This window comes from Coregonus lavaretus, assembly GCF_964263955.1.
Source record: "Coregonus lavaretus genome assembly, chromosome: 14".
Taxonomy (NCBI): domain Eukaryota; kingdom Metazoa; phylum Chordata; class Actinopteri; order Salmoniformes; family Salmonidae; genus Coregonus; species Coregonus lavaretus.
In genome coordinates this window covers 23171293-23194334 of record NC_140001.1, presented here as the reverse complement: position 1 = coordinate 23194334, position 23042 = coordinate 23171293, and the positions used below count along the sequence as shown (strand labels likewise).

The following is a 23042-nucleotide window of genomic DNA, read 5'->3' as shown; positions in this document are numbered from 1 at the left end:
CCGCCAAACCAGTCATGCTGGAGGATGTTGCAGGCAGCAGAACGTTCTCCACGGCGTCTCCAGACTCTGTCACGTCTGTCACATGTGCTCAGTGTGAACCTGCTTTCATCTGTGAAGAGCACAGGGCGCCAGTGGCGAATTTGACAATCTTGGTGTTCTCTGGCAAATGCCAAACGTCCTGCACGGTGTTGGGCTGTAAGCACAACCCCCACCTGTGGACGTCGGGCCCTCATACCACCCTCATGGAGTCTGTTTCTGACCGTTTGAGCAGACACATGCACATTTGTGGCCTGCTGGAGGTCATTTTGCAGGGCTCTGGCAGTGCTCCTCCTGCTCCTCCTTGCACAAAGGCGGAGGTAGCAGTCCTGCTGCTGGGTTGTTGCCCTCCTACGGCCTCCTCCACGTCTCCTGATGTACTGGCCTGTCTCCTGGTAGCGCCTCCATGCTCTGGACACTACGCTGACAGACACTGCAAGCCTTCTTGCCACAGCTCGCATTGATGTGCCATCCTGGATGAGCTGCACTACCTGAGCCACTTGTGTGGGTTGTAGACTCCGTCTCATGCTACCACTAGAGTGAAAGCACCGCCAGCATTCAAAAGTGACCAAAACATCAGCCAGGAAGCATAGGAACTGAGAAGTGGTCTGTGGTCACCACCTGCAAAACCAGTCCTTTATTGGGGGTGTCTTGCTAATTGCCTATAATTTCCACCTGTTGTCTATTCCATTTGCACAACAGCATGTGAAATGTATTGTCAATCAGTGTTGCTTCCTAAGTGGACAGTTTGATTTCACAGAAGTGTGATTGACTTGGAGTTACATTGTGTTGTTTAAGTGTTCCCTTTATTTTTTTGAGCAGTGTATAAAATATACTACATGATTCCATATGTGTTATTTCATAGTTTAGATGTCTTCACTATTATTCTACAAATTAGAAAATACTCAAAATAAAGAAAAACCCTTGAATGAGTAGGTGTTCTAAAACTTTTGACCGGTAGTGTATACAAGATAATACAACAGAATATACATGTACAGTTGTCTGTACATACAGCAAGAACTCGCAAAGAAGCTGCACATCGTTTATTGCTACTGTATAGTGATACATGTTAGCTTTGTTACATTATATTACAAATATATTTTATGTACAGACAAAATATGTTGGATCAATTTACACCAACAATAAATTTATACAGTACATACATTGCTTGGTTGCTTTGTTGCAAGCAAATTAATACCTGGCCTTACAATTGAGGTTTCATGTCATAAAGTAATATTAAAATATGACTGCTGCAGGTAACCATTTTATTTGATAGAATATCAGTCTACCATCTAGACTTACAGTGCATTCGGAAAGTATTCAAACCCCTTGACTTTTTCCATATTTTGTTACGTTACAGCCTTATTAAATTGATTAAATGAATTATTTTCCTCATCAATCTACACACAATAACCCATAATGACAAAGCAAAAACAGGTTTTTTGAAATTTTTGCAAATGTATTAAAAATAAAAAACAGAAATACCTTATTTACATAAGTATTCAAACCCCCTTTGCTATGAGACTCGAAATTGAGCTCAGGTGCATCCTGTTTCCATTGATCATCCTTGAGATGTTTCTACAACTTGATTGGAGTCCACCTGTGGTAAATTCAATTGATTGGACATGATTTGGGAAGGCACACATCTGTTTTTATAAGGTCCCACAGTTGACAGTGCATGTCAGAGCAAAAACCAAGCCATGAGGTCGAAGGAATTGTCCGTAGAGTTCCAAGACAGGATTGTGTCGAGGCACAGATCTGGGGAAGGGTACCAAAACATTTCTGCAGCTTTTAAGGTCCCCAAGAACACAGTGGCATCCATCATTCTTAAATGGAAGAAGTTTGGAACCACCAAGACTCTTCCTAGAGCTGGCCGCCTGGCCAAACTGAGCAATCGGGGGAGAAGGGCCTTGGTCAGGGAGATGACCATGAACCCGATGGTCACTCTGACAGAGTTCCTCTGTGAAGATGGGAGAACCTTCCAGAAGGACAACCATCTCTGCAGCACTCCACCAATCAGGCCTTTATGGTAGAGTGGCCAGACGGAAGCCACTTCTCAGTAAAAGGCGCATGACAGCCCACTAGGAGTTTGACGAAAGGCACCTAAAGACTCTCAGACCATGAGAAACAAGATTCTCTGGTCTGATGAAACCAAGATTGAACTCTTTGGCCTGAATACCAAGCGTCACGTCTGGAGGAAACCTGGCACTATCCCTACAGTGAAGCATGGTGGTGGCAGCATCATGTTGTGGGGATGTTTTTCAGCGGCAGGGACTGAGAGACTAGTCAGGATCGAGGGAAAGATGAACGGAGCATAGTACAGAGAGATACTTGATGAAAACCTGCTCCATAGCGCTCGGGACCTCAGACTAGGGCGAAGGTTCACCTTCCAACAGGACAACAACCCTAAGCACACAGCCAAGACAAAACAGGAGTAGCTTCGGGACAAGTCTCTGAATGTCCTTGAGTGGCCCAGCCAGAGCCATCCAACCTGACAAAGCTTGAGAGGATCTGCAGAGAAGAATGGGAGAAACTCCCCAAAAACAGGTGTTCCAAGCTTTTAGCGTCATACCCAAGAAGACTCGAGGCTGTAATCGCTGCCAAAGGTGCTTCAACAAAGTACTGAGTAAAGGGTCTGAATACTTATGTAAATGTCATATTTATATGTCATATTTCAGTTTTTTTTACTTTCTAAAAACCTGTTTTTGATTTGTCATTATGGGGTATTGTGTGTAGATTGATGAGAGAATGAGGCTATAACGTAACAAAATGTGGGAAAAGTCTGAATACTTTCCCGAATGCACTGTGATTAAGTCAGTTGTCATTGTTCCCTGTGCCTTGCACTGTGCCACACCAGTATTATGTTTAGTGGAATTATCTAAATCATTGTTTACTTTGAGTTTGTAAGCCAGATATCAGGTCATAACGGTTGACAGTACCAGTGCTGTAGAGCAGACTATTGTATCTGTGCCCCCTATTACATAAGTGGTAGACATTAGATTGTGTATGTTGATAAAGATTATGGCTAATGACTAATCCATTGCAGGCCTACATAGTAAGAGTACCTGTCTGTACCATGGTTTAATACATGTGATTATTGTTTCCTATAAATTACTCACCTGAAGAGCTTGATTTAAACAAAATAAGGCTAGTCACTGGATATATTGTCCTGTGTCATCTTAATTCTCATAAAATTATGTTCTGCACTATAACACATACGGACTACAATATAGGATTGCTATCCCAAGCTACTTAGTGTAAGCACTGTGAACTGACATCCTTGTTTTCTCCCATATGAATCACACCATCAGTTCTAAGGCAGCAGTACACCTTGCTCAAAGTATTACAGACACATTTCAACTACATTTAAAGGGAGAGAAGCAAGGATACTGCCACACCATTACATGTGTTTGTCTGTGGAGCAACAGGATGCACCCTGCTTCTCCTTTATTGCTCCTCCAAGAGTCCTGCCTGAGGCTTAGATATTGCACTTTCCATGTCATCGTCTTCTTGATCTGGCTGTGTGAGATGCCATTATTTCAGAGTTCAAGAGTTGTTGTTTGAATTGAAGTTTTTGTGGAGAGGAAGTCGTTTTGTTTATGGATATTTAATGAAAGGTGTTTGGGTTCGGTCGTATCATCATAGATACTTTCTTCAGGGAGTAGGCACCTCCTCTGAATTCAGCCCAGTAGACTCCATCTTGGTAGCGACTGCGGTAGTGTCCTCCTCTGTACCATACTCCATTGAGGTTAGAATGGGCACATGCATTGTACCACCAGCCTCCCTTCTGGTAGTGGGCACAGTTACCTGGGTTGAAGCAAATATTAGTTAGACAACATTGTAGAATCTCAACGAAAATGTAATGTGGGCTTACAGTATGTACTAGGCTAATTGTCAGTTAATTGAGTCAGAACACTGGACATTTTATCTCACGTTTCTGTTTTAATGTGAGTGTGTGCTACTGTATGATCTTGACATTACCTGTATACACATCGTGGTCTCTGTCCAGCGTAGTGAACTGTTTGCCATTGTGCCAGGTGAGGGAGTCTCCGGCGTTGCCATGGTAGCGGCCCACCCTGAGCTTGTAGAAGTCTGCCTCAGGCTCCAGCCTGAAGCTGGCATACTCTGCAAACACCTTCCTGCCAGACCAGTCCTCCAGAATCACCAGCAGCTTGTAGTTCCCCTGGTTGGTCAGCCAGTAGATGTTCTCCAGGCCCAGCCAATACTCTCCATCGATGTTCCCAAAGCCTTGCTATGAGGGGCAAAGGGAGAATACATGATCGGCTTTACACAAGTCCCTTCAGCTGTAAGCAGTTGGTCTTGAGGTCTGGGGGATAATTCAGAGCCTCTTCTCTACTCAGTGCCTGGGAAGTACTGAGAGAAACAGTCCCTCTAGATGCTCTGACAGTAAAGCTCAATATGATTCTGTCTTAGTGTTGTTTACTGTCAGGGAAGGTACCAGCAAATAGCCCATGAGCCTACTAGTGGTAACTTGCAGTTATCAAAAACGTATTAATGGCCTGTAGAGTAGAGTGGAGGATCTGTGAGCTTGTTACAAGATGTGTGCTGGTCTGGACTGTTATGCCTCAGTTCCATGCCAGGACAGGTCATAGGATAGTATATGTTTTACATTACATAGCACATGCTGTGAATCATGGGAAGATCTGGCTATTGTACACATTTAATTCCAATGTGTTTTATTGTAAACGTCTTGGAAAGTTCTCTGGCAAGGATTTAAACAAGTCCCTTGCAAATTGTCTGTCTGCCCTATGATGTTTGCACTCTAATTGCTTTGCCCTGTTGTAGTGCTTTAGATCCTTACTGTCACGACTTCCGCCGAGGCTGCCTCCCCTCCTTGTTCGGGCAGGCTTCGGCGTTCGTCGTCACCGGCTTACTAGCCACTGCCGCTCCATATCTCATCATTCCATTTGTCTTGTTGTGTCAATTACACACACCTGGTTCTTATCCCCTCATTAGTCCGTGTATAAGTGTTCCCTCTGCCCCCCCTGGTCTTTGTGGGTGATTGTTTATTGTGAGAGTAGTGTAGCTCGGTGGAGGTACTCGCACTTTGTATTGCCGAGGTAGATATTTCCCCTGTGCCTGAATATTGTTGGAGTATCCTGTACCGTGTATTGCCAGGGTAGATCGTTTCCCCTGTGCCTGACTCCTTCTATCACACTCATCACACTTACACTAGCCAGACCCTTTTTACCTCATTCCACACTGGCAATAGTCATCCCTTAGCATTTCATGCTGTCCTCATGACTGCCTGTGTAATGTTGTGTAAATACCTGAATTCAGACATTTATTTTTCCTCAAACCATTTTTATGATGTAAATAGAAATCATTTTCATGGACCATTAATACTTTTTCAGTGGGCTTCTACAATTCTACAATGTTTTTTTCCCAGGATGGCAGCCTCTTATCCACACGTTTCTCATTAAGCCTGTATGCGTCCTGTGTAGACTAATTTCACAAAGACCCAACTCATGTTGGCGGATGGTATGAGTCATAGGCCAGTGGTGTGACTGACAGGTGCAGAACCCTGTAGGTACCTCATCAGAGCAGGCAGTGCAAGGGGTCGTTCTCCTCAAACCTCAACAGTGTTCAGATCTTTTTAACGTCAGACACACCAGACATAAGTCACCTGTTTCACTTCGAACTACAGCCAATGTTTAGCATACAGACACAGTTCTACATATAACCTGCCTCCCCCTTTTACTAAATGAGTTTACCTTAGTGTGGGGCTGTTTACCTACCTTGTAAGTCTCCCAGTTCCTGAAAAAGTTCACTGAGCCGTCCAGCCTCCTCTGGATGACGGTCCAGCCACCAGGGTCGTGTCTCTGGTCACACCACACCTGCATCAGTTTGTTGGCGTTCTCTGGCTTCACCAGGTACATGCCACTGGCCGTGTGGCCATCCTCCAGGGCCTGTAGGCAGTCCTTCCATGGCCCTGCATGGGACAGGAAAGGAGACAGACACAGTGGTTAGACAGAAAGCCTGGTGGAGTCAGTGGAGGTTGTCAAAGGATATTTTTTCTATAATATGAGTCACTTTCATATTCATAATTAATACAACTTTCTTATTGTGTGACTATCACAGTACTGGAGACAGAGGCTATGCAGCCTAATTGAAAAGACCACAGCATCATCTACTGTTACTGCTGCTACTCCCATTTTTCAGTAGGAAAAGCTTTCAGTTTAAGGCCAGGATTGACTTTGGCTGCTGCTCTCACAAGGGAAATGGCTGCAGGCTCTGCAGCCAAGAGCAACATTGGCATATGGCTAAAGGGAGACCTGATTGCTGAATGATGCAACAGTAGCAGATACTGTAGATCAGCAGGTACTCTAAAGATCCCTTGTTGATGAATGATATAATGGGCATTAGGCTGTAGAAAACGCTCTTTTGTTGAAGTAGAGTTGGAAAGTCTCTTAATATTTAATCACTGTCTTCCTAAACCCCTATTAAACCCATGCAAGTTTCTTATGTTGTTATTGTCAATGGGTGTTTTTGACCTTCCCCAGTGGAGGTAAAATCACATCCGGTACTGACCCAGAGAGCAGTCCATATGACATTCCATATGATTGATAGTGTTTTCATATTAGCGTGTTCTCTCAGCAGTGGGCTTTAGCTTGGCCATTCTCTGGTAATCTAATCTCAGATACAGTGGGGAAAAAACGTATTTTGTCAGCCACCAATTGTGCAAGTTCTCCCACTTAAAAAGATGAGAGAGGCCTGTCATTTTCATCATAGGTACACGTCAACTATGACAGACAAAATGAGATTTTTTTTTCTCCAGAAAATCACATTGTAGGATTTTTTATGAATTGATTTGCAAATTATGGTGGAAAATAAGTATTTGGTCAATAACAAAAGTTTCTCAATACTTTGTTTATATACCCTTTGTTGGCAATGACACAGGTCAAACTTTTTCTGTAAGTCTTCACAAGGTTTTCACATATTTTGGCCCATTCCTCCATGCAGATCTCCTCTAGAGCAGTGATGTTTTGGGGCTGTCGCTGGGCAACACAGACTTTCAACTCCCTCCAAAGATTTTCTATGGGGTTGAGATCTGGAGACTGGCTAGGCCACTCCAGGACCTTGAAATGCTTCTTACGAAGCCACTCCTTCGTTGCCCGGGCGGTGTGTTTGGGATCATTGTCATGCTGAAAGACCCAGCCACGTTTCATCTTCAATGCCCTTGCTGATGGAAGGAGGTTTTCACTCAAAATCTCACGATACATGGCCCCATTCATTCTTTCCTTTACACGGATCAGTCGTCCTGGTCCCTTTGCAGAAAAACAGCCCCAAAGCATGATGTTTCCATCCCCATGCTTCACAGTAGGTATGGTGTTCTTTGGATGCAACTCAGCATTCTTTGTCCTCCAAACACGACGAGTTGAGTTTTTACCAAAAAGTTATATTTTGGTTTCATCTGACCATATGACATTCTCCCAATCCTCTTCTGGATCATCCAAATGCACTCTAGCAAACTTTAGACGGGCCTGGACATGTACTGGCTTAAGCAGGGGGACACGTCTGGCACTGCAGGATTTGAGTCCCTGGCGGCGTAGTGTGTTACTGATGGTAGGCTTTGTTACTTTGGTCCCAGCTCTCTGCAGGTCATTCACTAGGTCCCCCCGTGTGGTTCTGGGATTTTTGCTCACCGTTCTTGTGATAATTTTGACCCCACGGGGTGAGATCTTGCGTGGAGCACCAGATCGAGGGAGATTATCAGTGGTCTTGTATGTCTTCCATTTCCTAATAATTGCTCCCACAGTTGATTTCTTCAAACCAAGCTGCTTACCTATTGCAGATTCAGTCTTCCCAGCCTGGTGCAGGTCTACAATGTTGTTTCTGGTGTCCTTTGACAGCTCTTTGGTCTTGGCCATAGTGGAGTTTGGAGTGTGACTGTTTGAGGTTGTGGACAGGTGTCTTTTATACTGATAACAAGTTCAAACAGGTGCCATTAATACAGGTAACGAGTGGAGGACAGAGGAGCCTCTTAAAGAAGAAGTTACAGGTCTGTGAGAGCCAGAAATCTTGCTTGTTTGTAGGTGACCAAATACTTATTTTTCACCATAATTTGCAAATAAATTCATTAAAAATCCTACAATGTGATTTTCTGGATTGTTTTTCTCAATGTCTGTCATAGTTGACGTGTACCTATGATGAAAATTACAGGCCTCTCATCTTTTTAAGTGGGAGAACTTGCACAATTGGTGGCTGACTAAATACTTTTTTGTCCCCCTGCTTAAGCCAGTACATGTCCAGGCCCGTCTGAAGTTTGCTAGAGTGCATTTGGATGATCCAGAAGAGGATTGGGAGAATGTCATATGGTCAGATGAAACCAAAATATAACTTTTTGGTAAAAACTCAACTCGTCGTGTTTGGAGGACAAAGAATGATGAGTTGCATCCAAAGAACACCATACCTACTGTGAAGCATGGGGGTGGAAACATCATGCTTTGGGGCTGTTTTTCTGCAAAGGGACCAGGACGACTGATCCGTGTAAAGGAAAGAATGAATGGGGCCATGTATCGTGAGATTTTGAGTGAAAACCTCCTTCCATCAGCAAGGGCATTGAAGCTGAAACGTGGCTGGGTCTTTCAGCATGACAATGATCCCAAACACACCGCCCGGGCAACGAAGGAGTGGCTTCGTAAGAAGCATTTCAAGGTCCTGGAGTGGCCTAGCCAGTCTCCAGATGTCAACCCCATAGAAAATCTTTGGAGGGAGTTGAAAGTCTGTGTTGCCCAGCGACAGCCCCAAAACATCACTGCTCTAGAGGAGATCTGCATGGAGGAATGGGCCAAAATACCAGCAACAGTGTGTGAAAACCTTGTGAAGACTTACAGAAAACGTTTGACCTGTGTCATTGCCAACAAAGGGTATATAACAAAGTATTGAGAAACTTTTGTTATTGTCCAAATACTTATTTTCCACCATAATTCCTCTCATCTTTTTAAGTGGGAGAACTTGCACAATTGGTGGCTGACTAAATACTTTTTTCCCCCACTGTATATGTCTGAACATGACAGATCCTCAGGTGGGCGGGGCATGTGCGTTGCTAGTGTAAGTAAGTGGGGGGAAAAATGTGTTGGGTGTTACAGCATCAGACTGTGTGGGTTTGCAGCTCTACAATGACACCTTCTGCAAAACATTACCTCAACTCAGATTTTCCTAAACCACTTCAAGTGTACACTATTAATCTGGTTGTTTATCCAAGTTCATTATACTGAAGAGGAAGGATTTCCAGAATTGGACTAATTTAAGATAATCCTGAATAAATCCTTATTTTACCTCAGTAACTCTGCCAGGGAGACCGCTGGAACTTGTCCCAAATTCCAAAACGTTCACCCTTTCACTTCACATTTCATTTATCTGACATAATTCCCAATTTGGCAGTTGGTCGTTTTACAGAAGTACTGTGGTGAGGTATTTAATATGGCCATGTTTTGAAGACAAATTTGAAAACTGACCATTAAAGTATTGTTGTTTTCTTTCTGCGGGTTAAAGTAGGTTTCCTTATCTCTGAAACATCCTCCACCACCATAGATGTTCTAATGCATTTAGCAGCATGTGTAATATGATTTACTGCATAGAAGTAACAGACCTGTATGCTAAAATGGATGCCCTGACAGAAACCAAAGTCTGAGCAAGATATGTTTTCTATTGTTCTGCAGTATATGATTTAACGAGGAATGAAGTTGATGTTAAATGCTGCATGTGTTTGGTTTATTAGTCTCTCTTGGTGTTCTGTTTGAAACTGGTTAATATCTGTAAAAACATGAATTGGCTTATTGCCTGTTAGCCATTACTCTCCCCTCAAAAGATCTCTAGTCATCATACTTGGAAACAGGCTTCTATTGGGCTGCTGGCTCTACTTCTCTAATTGGATGTGAAAGTATTTTCCTATTCAAGAGTTTACACAAGTGGTCACCAACCTTTTCTGAGTCAAGATCACTTTCGCAGTCAAAAAGCAAGCCCAGATCTACTGCCCAGATTATTTTTAAACTTGTTTTTTTTTTTACATTGTCCTAATAAAAACTGTTATGTAGGAATGAGGTTTGTGCAGTAGGCCTAATACATTATCACATCATATTGGCTATATATATATATATATTATTTCACATTTATTTAACCAGGTAAGCCAGTTGAGAACAAGTTCTCATTTACAACTGCGACCTGGCCAAGATAAAGCAAAGCAGTGCGATTAAAAACAACAACACAGAGTTACATATGGGGTAAAACAAAACAAAGTCAAAAATACAACAGAAAATATATATACAGTGTGTGCAAATGTAGCAAGTTATGGAGGTAAGGCAATAAATAGGCCATAGTGCAAAATAATTACAATTAGTATTAACACTGGAATGATAGATGTGCAAGAGATGATGTGCAAATAGAAATACTGGGGTGCAAATGAGCAAAATAAATAACAATATGGGGATGAGGTAGTTGGGTGGGCTAATTTCAGATGGGCTGTGTACAGGTGCAGTGATCAGTAAGATGCTCTGACAACTGATGCTTAGTTAGTGAGGGAGATAAGAGTCTCCAGCTTCAGAGATTTTTGCAGTTCGTTCCAGTCATTGGCATCAGAGAACTGGAAGGAATGGTGGCCAAAGGAGGTGTTGGCTTTGGGGATGACCAGTGAGATATACCTGCTGGAGCGCATACTACGGGTGGGTGTTGCTATGGTGACCAATGAGCTAAGATAAGGAGGGGATTTGCCTAGCAGTGATTTATAGATGGCCTGGAGCCAGTGGGTTTGGCGACGAACATGTAGTGAGGACCAGCCAACAAGAGCGTACAGGTCACAGTGGTGGGTAGTATATGGGGCTTTGGTGACAAAACGGATGGCACTGTGATAGACTACATCCAATTTGCTGAGTAGAGTGTTGGAGGCTATTTTGTAAATGACATCGCCGAAGTCAAGGATCGGTAGGATAGTCAGTTTTACGAGGGCATGTTTGGCAGCATGAGTGAAGGAGGCTTTGTTGCGAAATAGGAAGCCGATTCTAGATTTAACTTTGGATTGGAGATGCTTAATGTGAGTCTGGAAGGAGAGTTTACAGTCTAACCAGACACCTAGGCATTTGTAGTTGTCCACATACTCTAGGTCAGACCCGTCGAGTAGTGATTCTAGTCGGGTGGGCGGGTGCCAGCAGTGTTCGATTGAAGAGCATGCATTTAGTTTTACTTGTGTTTAAGAGCAGTTGGAGGCTACGGAAAGAGTGTTGTATGGCATTGAAGCTCGTTTGGAGGTTTGTTAAGACAGTGTCCAATGAAGGGCCAGATGTATACAAAATGGTGTCGTCTGCGTAGAGGTGGATCTGAGAATCACCGGCAGCAAGAGCGACATCATTGATATACACCGAGAAAAGAGTCGGCCCAAGAATTGAACCCTGTGGCACCCCCATAGACTGCCATAGGTCCAGACAACAGGCCCTCTGATTTTACACATTGAACTCTATGCCTGGCCTGCCAATATTGTTCTTCTCAGACCATATTATATTTAAAAACTCAAGCTTTCATAACAAAATATATCATTTGCTGTGTGAGGCATAGCTGAGCATAAATTGAAATAATTTGCTTTTTTATTTTACTGGACTGATGGTATCTGCATCTGATGGTCATGATGCTTTCAAAACAACTGGGAACTCGGAAAAAAACAAGGTCAAAGTTGGAGCTCTAGAAAGATACCCATGTGTTTGATGTATTTGATATCATTCCACTGAATCTGCTCCAGCCATTACCACGAGCCCGTCCTCCCCAATTAAGAAATCACCACTGGTTTACACTGATGTGATTAGCCAACTGACCCTGTTTAGTACACAATGGATATTTGTACAGAGACAGGAGGTAGAGAGAGAGACTGAAGCAGCTAGTCTGCATCCAACCAGGGAATGGAAGAGAGCCCTGTCTTAAACAACTAGGAAAAGGCAGTGTGTGTGTGAGAGAGAGAGAGGAAGACCAGACAGGGGGATGTCAGGCTTTCATAAAGAGCACACTGACAGCCTGGCTGTATCAGAATAAAAAGGAGGGTAAACAAGGAGCTAATTCCAAGCAGGACTGTCAACGACAAGCAGGACTGTCACAGACAGAGACAGAGGAACAAAAGTTCACATTGTAAATTAACAGGCTAAAACAGGTTAGGTTGTGCTAGGATTGCATGTGAGAAGTAGTCCATCAGCCAGCCTCCTCCTCTCCAGTGGGCTCTGTGGAAGATCTGTGTTGTTTAGACATAAGCCAGAGGGCTGGAATAAATGACACCACACAGATACTTATTCATTATCTTTCCTCAGTCTTTTCATACTCTTTATTCCTTACTCTTTTTCTTTCTTTCTTTCTTTCTTTCTTTCTTTCTTTCTTTCTTTCTTTCTTTCTTTCTTTCTTTCTTTCTTTCTTTCTTTCTTTCTTTCTTTCTTTCTTTCTTTCTTTCTTTCTTTCTTTCTTTCTTTCTTTCTTTCTTTCTTTCTTTCTTTCTCAGCACTCCCTTTTTGTGTGAGGAGTTTGTATAACCTTTTGGGGGGGTGAGTTGCAGTCGGCCCTGACAGGAAATTGCTTGCCTCCCTTCAAACACAAGAGTACAGAGCACAGTGTCTACACCTCAGTCAGGAAAGCACAGTGTGGAACACAAACATTTCTATGGAAAGATCTGTACAGCATAAGCCAGTGTTTCCTACTACATTCAAATGACATGGTATCTAGTGGAAGTATATGTTAACAAGAAAATACTTATCAAATAATTTTCTGTTGATTTGGAGAATTCCTTATGGAAGCCTCACCCGAGTCTCATACATCCTCTGGACAATCCGTGGCAGAGTGCTGCTAGTCTGTGGCGGGGTTTCCCTCATAACTGGAATGCTATATTTACCATGCTACCATTGTCAGGGTTAGATTGACCATGAAATGCAGTGTAAGCTGTCTTCGCCCCCTCGGCAGTGGGCTTGTAGCCCATGGTGAGTTGAGACCACACAAACCCTGTCTCTAAACTCCCCTTCATCTGGTGTCTGTCTCCGCTGAGACACGTCTGCCTTTCGCTCAGCCCATTTGAAAAAATACTATAGTACACTATGGTATAAATCCCATAGTATTCACTGTAGTGTTTTTGCGGACTTTACTGTAGTATTAACCTTTTGTGTTTTTGCGGCCATTACTGTAGTATACTGTAGTATTTAGAATTTACTAACACTGTTGTATAAAAACTATAGTGTTTTTGCGGACTGTAGTAAACTTTAGTATTTACTGTAGTGTTTACTGTAGTGTTTTTGTTTTATTATCTTTGACATAGAAGTGGGGTCTTTCTCCTTGAGCAAACCTACTGGACAAATACTAAAAGAGCACATTTTTCATAACCTGTAGGTAGATAGGACTGGGGTCTGAACGGAAAGTTCAGAGCGTCTGCTCTTTTCTGTAACCTGTAGGGAACACAATATATGGTCTATACTCGGCATGTAGGTTTTTCACTTATCGGTAGCACAAATTGGGATATGGAGGAGGGGAATAGGCAGGGTATATGCAAATTAACTGCTATACTATTACTATAGTTTAAAAAACGATTGTGTTTTTGCGGACTGTAGTGTTTTTACAGACATTACTGTACACATTTTACAAATTACCTCGACTAACCTGTTCCCCCGCACATTGACTCTGTACCCGGTACCCCCTGTATATAGCCTCGTTATTGTTATGTAATTTTCTTGTGTTACTTTTTGATTTGATGTTTATTTAGTAAATATGTTCTTAACTTTATTTCTTGAACTGCATTGTTGGTTAAGGGCTTGTAAGTAAGCATTTCACGGTAAGGTCTACACCTGTTGTATTCGGCGCATGTGACAAATACGATTTGATTTGTAGTATTTACTACAGTGTTTCATTTGCAGATAATACTATAGTATTTACTATAGGATTCTACAGTATACTACAAAAATCTATAGTAAGTACTACACATGATCGAGGGATTCTACAGTGTGTAGTATAGTATTCTACAGCAGTGGTTCCCAAACTTTTTCACTCGGGCCCCCCTTCCATCATTGGGGAACATCCCCGCAGTAAGTTGAAAGCCTGACTGACTTCCTTTAAAAAAAAGACAATTGGGGGGGAGGGGGAACTCCGCGCCCCCTTGCCGACCACACCTACAGTTTGGGAACCACTGTTCTACAGTATACTACAGTTTATTACAGAATTCTATAGTAAGTACTGTAGTATGCTACAGTTAACTAGTATTTTTTTCATGTGGGAATATTCATATCCAACAGCAATAGTCACTTGCACAGACATATGAGCTAACACCTCACTGTTAACAGTTAAATATGAGCAGGATAATAAATAAAGCAATGTTTGTGAAAGGAATAAAACATGAACAAGAGGAGAAATTGAAAGAAAATGATATACTGTAGGTATTAGTCATGTTTTGTTAAAGACGATTGTTGTACTTCTCTTATCAGCTAAAGACCAAGTTAACTTGCCAGACACACACACAGTTAGAGAGCATGACAGACAGTCTTATCCAGTTGTGATCCCTGTTGTATTTAGTCAACTATACAGTTATCTAAATCTATCAATTAATCATCCAGTTACTTAAGCTTCATTAAGTGTACTAAATTAAGGAGGATAGGTTCAGACACCTCCACTTTCACTGGCCTCGATACCAGAGGGCTCTAGTCCAACCATCCATGAGCACACACAAATATGTGTTTTAAGATGCTTTGTGTGGATTGTAATCAGCTGACTGTAGTATCAAGCCCATTAGATGATATGCATCTCAAAGGGTTTTAGACAACAACAGCTCTGTTCTTCCTAAGAGGCCTTTTCTCAGGGAATGTGTGGAACTTATTATTCCCATAGACAATAGTGAGACGAATGGATAAAGAATGGAGAGCTGCTGTTGTCTGATGATTAAGAAAGACCAAACTGCTCTCACACACAACCCTCTGTTTCAGACTGGCTTAGACATCAGTCTGATGAGGGTTCATAGAACATGCCAGCTTCTCTTTTTCCGCTTGACCCCTCATATAAATGTAACTTCAGACCAGATCTGTATCAAGGAATATTCATTTCAATAGGTAACAAAAAACATGCAGGCTGCTCAATGAAACAGAGAGACTCACCAGAGGGTTTGTTAGTGATAGAGGGGCTGCCTGTGCCGCTGGGCATGGTTGGATTGACAGGCAGTACAGACTTCTGGTCACTCTGAATCTCGTTGGTGATCTGGTTGGTGAGGCGTGGGTAGGTGGGAGGTTGGTAGGGCTTGTTGATGGGTGGTGAAGGTGCAGGTGGGGGTGGGGTTTGAGGCCTTGGCTGGGGGACGGGGACGGGGACGGGGCGAGGGGGGCTGACTGGCCGACCCTGGCACTGCTCCTCCAGCAAGGCAATGAGGACCGACTGGTTGTTGGCCAGAGAGGCCAGGTGCTGGTACTTGTGCTCCAGGTCCTTATAGCGGTTAGTGAGCTGCTGCATCTCTGAGGTCTGGTTGAGGATACGGTTCTCCATCTGGGACAGCTCCAGGGCATTGTCCCTCTTCCTGATGATCTCGTGTAGCAGCTGCATGTAGAGCTGGGTCACCCTGGAGTTCATGTTCCTGCTCTCCTTCCTCAGAAGCTTGACCTCGTTGACGATGCCTCCGTCCACCTCAACCAGCTGCTGCAGCGTCTCGATCTGCCTCTTCTGCTTCTGCAGCTCCACGTTCAGCAGCTCCAGCTCCTGCTTGTTGACGCGGTTCTCCAGCGCTGCGTCCGGCTCCTTGCGGTTCACACAGATTGCCCCTGTCACCTTCTGTTGGGGAACGATGAAGGTGTAGGAACACTTGTCAGGCTGCTGGGGGTCGACGGGGGCTCGCCTGCTCCTCTGCCCAGCATACAGGAACTCTCTCTCCAGGCCATCCTCACTGCTCTCAAACTTCTGGGATGGGGCCCTTTCCTTGCTCCTGGCCTGGGGGTTGCTCTCCTGAGGGTTCCCCTGACCCTGGGGCTGCTGGGCTCCAGAGACCAGACCATACATTAGGTACAGCAGCACCACGGGGAGCTCCATCAGTCTGGGAAGGGCTCTCAATCACACACACCTTAGGAGGCATAGGGATTTAGAACAACAGGAAAGGATGGGGAGAGATAAAGGGAGGTCATTGGTTTGGCACAAATACTGAATTGTTTTTAAAATACTGTAACATACCACCCTGTGGTCAGCTATCTCATTCAAATGATCTCTAATTGCACAGTATAGGCCTACCGTTTTGATAAATGGATGAATGTGTTATAAAACCTAAACAAACTCCTTTGTATAATTTAAAGGAAAGGTTCACCCATTTTATATGTTATATTGTTTTTGTGCATCTCTGAGTGATGTTCTATTGATTCCCTGGGTCATTTCATGTTTTCATGTTTTTGAGCAAGCGCCCAATAGACTCCCATTCATTCCTTGAAGGAGAGTGCTCTTTGTCCCAAAATGCACCGCGCTGCCCATTGACATAGCATGGGCAACGTTTCCCATCTCCTCAAAAGTATATCTGCCTTTATGAATGTTAGATGTTTGCTAGCTAGCTAGCTAGCCAGCCAGCCTATAGCATTGCATTGTGCATTTTGTGGTCGACTTGAGCTGCAACAGATTTCCACAACGATTTTCCATGTTGCTACCAACTTTATTATAACGCCAAAATGAAACATATGTTCACAAAAAATATTGTTCTCACATTTTAGTGTTATTTAACACTGTAAATTAAAGGAATGAGTGGTTTTGGGTAGAATTTTTCTTTAAACTCATATTCACTTCTTGGGGTTAGCATGTCTCCACTGAAAGGTTATTATTTTGTCAGGTATTGTCACCTTGGTAATGGTGTGTTTTCCATGGGTCTTGTCTGTACAGGCTGAAAGAAACAAGACGCTGATTCCAACACAAGATCTGGCACCACCTATTCTATGCTTGTGATATCACTGAATGGGTTTCACCAAACCTACTATTATCAAACACTGGAAATCTGATTGGATTTCATCAAGGGGCCAAGCTGGCGTGCCATCATGTTTGTAAACAGGCACCAGGCTGGTGATGTAGGCTATGTTTGTGAGAGCATGGCTGGCTCTGGCTGTCTTAGAGGGGGCATTTTGAAACCTTTTTCGTGGCCTGCCTGTTCAGTCCACTAAGGCCTCTGCTAGAGACCCACAGGGCTGGGGTCTACTCTTACACTGACAGGACATCAATGGGAGCCTTCACAGCCTGTCCTTTAGGCAGCCTGTCCTTTAGGATCTCTCAAGTTTGTTTTAATGATGTCAGGGGGTTGTGTTTTGCTAGCTGTCCTGACTCTGGCTCTCTTGGGTGACTGCCACTGTTAGGAGGAACATTTACACATGTGTATCCTCAATCTGCTCCCCAGTGCTGTGCAGGCCTGGGCATCACTGCTTATGGAAAGTTTGACACGCATAGCAGCTGATGCTATTCCTGCGCCTGTTTTAAGATATTGATCAGATTGCATCAGACCTGGACCGTTTACCAAGAGAAAGGTAATGCAGTTCATTCACAACTTAAAGCACACATCATTGTGTATATATCATTTCCTATATGTATTTAGAATATTGGAATTTCAATCTAAATTTAACCTGGAAAGAATGTAGAACTCTTGAACCTTCTCAATGTGCTTTGGACCATTACATTGCTCTGTTTAACAGTGTAGAGAGAATGTTGTGTAATATAAATCTCCCTGACACAGTGTGTTTCTGCAGAGAGGCTACATTTAAGAAATGTGATTAATGCACAACAACTAACTTTTAAGATACAACCCTTAGCTTTTCACAGGAGTGTATGAAAAAGAGGCACTTTGGCTGTTTGTTCCATATTTCAAATTGAAGGCCTTTGTATTAGAAAAATAGCCAGGCAGCAGTTGAAGGGGCTGTGGGTTTATTGGAAGTGGAGGGGATGCCACTGAGTGCAGAGGAGAATGTGATAACAAGGGCCTGTACCCATGGGGCTCCTTAATTGAAAGCTGCTGCATATTGGATTACAGAGGAGCCTGTGCAACACCTACCCAGAGTCAGGACAAGCCTTTCTGATCTCAAACCTCTAGAGTGGGAGGCTTGGTGCAGAGCAGGCTCATGGCTGCTGGCCTAGTTCTGTTGAGTCTATTCAGTATGAGGGTAACTACATTACCTGTTCAGTAGTTACTGCTAGAGGTCTGACCCAAAGGAGAACCACGTGCATGATGTCCAGACTGCCTGATGTCCAGAGGGGAGAACACTTGTTTTTGCCTTGCTATTCTGGGCATGGGGCCAGCACATTAGGTTGGAGAGACGGAGAGCAAAAATGTAGAACTGTCCAAGAACAAGACCTTTGGAGATCTCTGGCTGGTATGAGGAAAGTTATAGTTGAAGATAAGAAAGAGATAAAGACATGGAATAGGAGAGACAGATGCTAACTTACTTAACTTTTTGAGTATATGCCTAGCCTACATTTCTGTCTCCTATTAATTGATTGCAAAAACATGTCTTTAACACATTTAAAGCTCTATATATTGTTACTGAATATCCATATGATGTTCTCACAAAGCATCTGCCCACCAGTAAAAGTTCAAAGGAAGCCGTGGTTAGGTTTTGGTTTCAGTCTTAGGCTTTTAGTGTGAAACTCTCCTCTGGATGCAGTATGTGGGTCCCTTTCATGGAGTTAATCCATTCCCACAAAGCCCTGCTGTATGATGCGGTATGACGTCATCAAAGCAGATGCTGATTGACACAGAGACGATAGTAAAGGTTGGATCTAGCTACATTATCTAAACATACATACAAGTCCTTTATTAAGGTTCTGAACGAAAGAGATGTGATGGCTTTACTAGTATAAGACCTCTTTGTGGGATGTACAACAGGGAAAAAAATAAATTCCTCAGAAGGACACAGAGGAAGCAACATATGATAATGATAGGCTGTGAGCAGGACCAATCTGGTCTAATAGAACAGTCACTGTCTCCCCTATGTTAATGGCCTGGGATTGCTGTGGTTTCCCTCTCTGGAACGTTAGCTCTGTGTCTGGGGAAGCTATGCGCCGGCCACTCCATGCCGCAGAAAAGCCCCATAGTACTATGTGGTCAGCCAGGAGTCTCCAATTAGTCTCCCAGCCAGGCTTCCCACCACCTCAAAGCTGGAGGAAACTGCCTATGCTGGCAATGGGTGAGTGTGTGTGTTCAGATAACACCACATGCCAGACTCGGGCTCCCAGGGCTCCCAGGGCTCCCAGGAACCAGAGAGAGTCCCATCGGCCCCAAGACAATCACTCTATTATTAACCCCTCCACCGTCACCTAGCGCATGAGGCAACAACAGCAGGCCCCATGCCCTCTTCTCCTCCATAGTTATACAAAGACAGCTGACTGACTGGCCTTGTTATTGTCGTGACATAAAAAGAGGACGGTGTTACTATAGACAAATAACTACAGTAGCTTTATGGATGACAGTGCACTTGAGATAAACAGTGTTCCTAATTAGGACAGTCTAATTAGGGCTGTTTTGCTCATTAGCATGTCTGTCAAATCCACAGGTTGGTAATGACTTTATCAAATCATCTCTCTGTTATTCTCCCTATCTAATAGTGTGTGACAGGCAGTGCTTTGTGTGGGTCAGTGTGGCTGTGTGCAGCAGCGTGCTCCAGTGTTTTTGTTCATGTTCAGCACATAATAATTAGTAGGTGAGCAGAGCGGCCCGGCAGGCCTGACTGATGTCTCTCGCCCCAGCCCCTCTCATTTCAGAGTGAGCGTGGCATTCCTTACTTTCTTAGCCACCTCATTAGAGTTAGCTTCCACAGACAGACAGACAGACATACTGGTAGTTGTGAAGAGAGAGGGAGAGACAGAGAGACCCTTCCTCTCTGCTCCAGCTCTGCTGTACCTACAGATCAGTTCTGCCTTCTGCCCTACCACACCACAGCTAGTCATACATACACCAGCAGCTCTGTTATCTCAACTACCACAAACTAATAAAAGTGCACATAATTCTTCAAGGTTTATTACTAGTCCTAACATATTAATTCAACACCTCCCAATCTACAGCACTGGAGCGCTGTGCAAAATGAGGCACCCGTACATGCTCAAATTAGGACGAATTGACAGTGCTGGTTGTATGACAGTCAATATGTCTTGGATCAGAATTCAGTTAACTTTGAAATGGTAATCTGAGTTATTACATTATCGAAGGTGACACAATTCTTTCCTTAATCATGTAATCCTGGTTAGCCCATAACATGACACTGTAGACATAATTAACCTCAGCCCCAGCCTCACCCCCAACCTCAGCTACCTGCTCACTCTGCTCTGAATCTGACGCTTATGGAAAGTACCCATTGTTATGGCTTTCCACGGCACAGAATAGTTCTGATGATAATTTACCCCATTTAGTAGGGTTTCTTTCTTTTACTCTTTCGGTTGTAAAATTGTGTGTTGTGTGTGTTGTTTTGGCCGACATGTCCTCTGATGCTGTCAGGCAGGGGGTTTCAGGAATCGTTTCGATACGTTCCTAAATGCACCCTCAAGGAACTCTTATCCATAGCCCTGGCAGCAGAGACAAAGCAGAGATTCAACAGAACAGCCCTCTTCTTCCATGTCCACATCAGCATGGGGGAACATCATGAGGCAGCAGAAAGTTGTACCCAGTACTTTGTGCAGAATTTTATTCCAAAACACTGTATATATTCATAAGCTTTATCCATTTATGTACAAATGACAGCAAATCTGTAATCTGTAATTTGGCATTTTGTGATGTGAATTTCTGTTATTTTTTTGAATAATCAAACAACCTCAAACAAACAACTTCTACTGGTGTGAACAACATCTCAAAATGAGGTCATAGCTTTTTATGGCACTGCTTACAATCATGAATACCCCATAGATGCTCCTGGTAAAAAGACCAGGCTCGTACTATTGACACTTTTCACTGGCAGCCTATCTTTGTTGTTTGTGTATGTCTTTGGAACATTGACAAGCTGAATGTTTACCAGTAGTTAACAAGCCCTTGCTCTGGAAAGCCCACTACTTCAGTATCTCTGCTTTGTGTTAACCCCTCTCTGCTGTGTCTATATCAGAGCCAGCTGCCTTGTTAAACCACTTAAAGGAATCAGACAGGGGAATTGCCCCGGGCAACAAACCTTTCCTTGTATCTCCATATAGATACCACTGAAGGGCTAAGCTTCAAACTGATCAGCAGGAATCTCTGGCTTACTCAACACATAGTGGCCAAAGCCTTTCTGTCACTGTGCAGCTTAGCGATCAATTTCTACAAATGTACTAGATTATCAACAGGTAAGACTAGCAACACTTATAGAACTATGAGCAAGCTATGCTAGATGTTTGCATGTACACATTCAATAAAGACAGTAAAAGATACAGGGAAAGTCAAAGGCCACTGAATCCTTACCAGATAATTGTAGACTGTAGCTTGTTATCCATTCAGTTCTCTTTCCCTCCAGGCAACACTGATTGACGTGTCCCCGTGAAGAAAGTCATCACCGGTCTGTGTGAAAGCTGCTTGGGGCTGTCCCTCTCTCTCTGGATCACTTGCTCTTTGGCACCTGAGTACACACTGTCACTTAAAAGTGTACTGTGGTTTGAAGCCTGTTATTAAAACCCATTATTATAGAACCAGGAGCTGCACTTGCTGGGAATATGTCCTTTGTACTGTAGGCATCGAGCAAGAATTTAAACAATTCACCTCATAAGATTTTGGACACTTACCAATTAAAAGAGAATAAATCCAAATTTGTTAGTAGATGTAATGAGTAGTTTCCTCAGAGGCAGTGAGAGAGCAGCAGGCAGTGAGAGGCCAGCATGGTCTGGTCAGTGTGCTCTCTGTAGCCTGGTAGGAGAAACTATCACTTTCTCAGTGCTGAGTATTTCACTTCTGCTCACGACTCTGAGGCAATCTTTTTCTGCTGCCCTCCTTACCTCCCCTTTCCTTTCTCTCTCCCTCCCTCTCTCTCACTATCCTTCTCTCTCTTTTGCGCTCTCTCTCTCTCTCCCTCGCTCAGTGCATTTACATGATGAAAAATGCTCTGCCACAACGTTTCAGTAAGCTGACAAATTTAACACAGGACCTCTCCTTTCTCCTCCCCTTGGCACAAAGACATCCACAAGCATGAGATACAAGCTCTGGCTACACAACCCCCCCATACACACTTCACTCCAGTTTCCCATCCCCCTCTTGGTCCACCACCACTATTTGTGGCATTGGTTGTTGGTTGTAACAGCAAGGAGTGGTGATGTCACAGTAATCGGAGCCTAATTGGGCATGTACATTGGGGAAAAAAAGTATTTAGTCAGCCACCAATTGTGCAAGTTCTCCCACTTAAAAAGATGAGAGAGGCCTGTAATTTTCATCATAGGTACATGTCAACTATGACAGACAAAATGAGATTTTTTTCCAGAAAATCACATTGTAGGATTTTTAATGAATTTATTTGCAAATAAGTATTTGGTCAATAACAAAAGTTTCTCAATACTTTGTTATATACCCTTTGTTGGCAATGACACAGAAAACGTTTGACCTGTAAGTCTTCACAAGGTTTTCACACACTGTTGCTGGTATTTTGGCCCATTCCTCCATGCAGATCTCCTCTAGAGCAGTGATGTTTTGGGGCTGTCGCTGGGCAACACGGACTTTCAACTCCCTCCAAAGATTTTCTATGGGGTTGAGATCTGGAGACTGGCTAGGCCACTCCAGGACCTTGAAATGCTTCTTACGAAGCCACTCCTTCGTTGCCCGGGCGGTGTGTTTGGGATCATTGTCATGCTGAAAGACCCAGCCACGTTTCATCTTCAATGCCCTTGCTAATGGAAGGAGGTTTTCACTCAAAATCTCACGATACATGGCCCCATTCATTCTTTCCTTTACACAGATCAGTCGTCCTGGTCCCTTTGCAGAAAAACAGCCCCCATGCTTCACAGTAGGTATGGTGTTCTTTGGATGCAACTCAGCATTCTTTGTCCTCCAAACACGACGAGTTGAGTTTTTACCAAAAAGTTATATTTTGGTTTCATCTGAC

General features: G+C 43.4%; 1 protein-coding gene across 1 annotated transcript; it reads right to left on the bottom strand.

Annotated features, from left to right (window-relative positions):
• Positions 1–1064: 1064 nt before the first annotated feature.
• Positions 1065–21924, bottom strand: LOC311141389 (angiopoietin-related protein 2-like). The gene is made up of 6 exons (XM_084176699.1): positions 21736–21924; positions 21419–21572; positions 15153–16102; positions 5796–5989; positions 4018–4288; positions 1065–3843 (listed from the first exon to the last, which is right to left on the bottom strand). Exons 3-6 carry the CDS (start codon positions 16069–16071, stop codon positions 3644–3646), a joined length of 1584 nt encoding a protein of 527 aa, XP_084032825.1. The 5' UTR covers positions 16072–16102; positions 21419–21572; positions 21736–21924; the 3' UTR covers positions 1065–3643.
• Positions 21925–23042: the final 1118 nt, after the last annotated feature.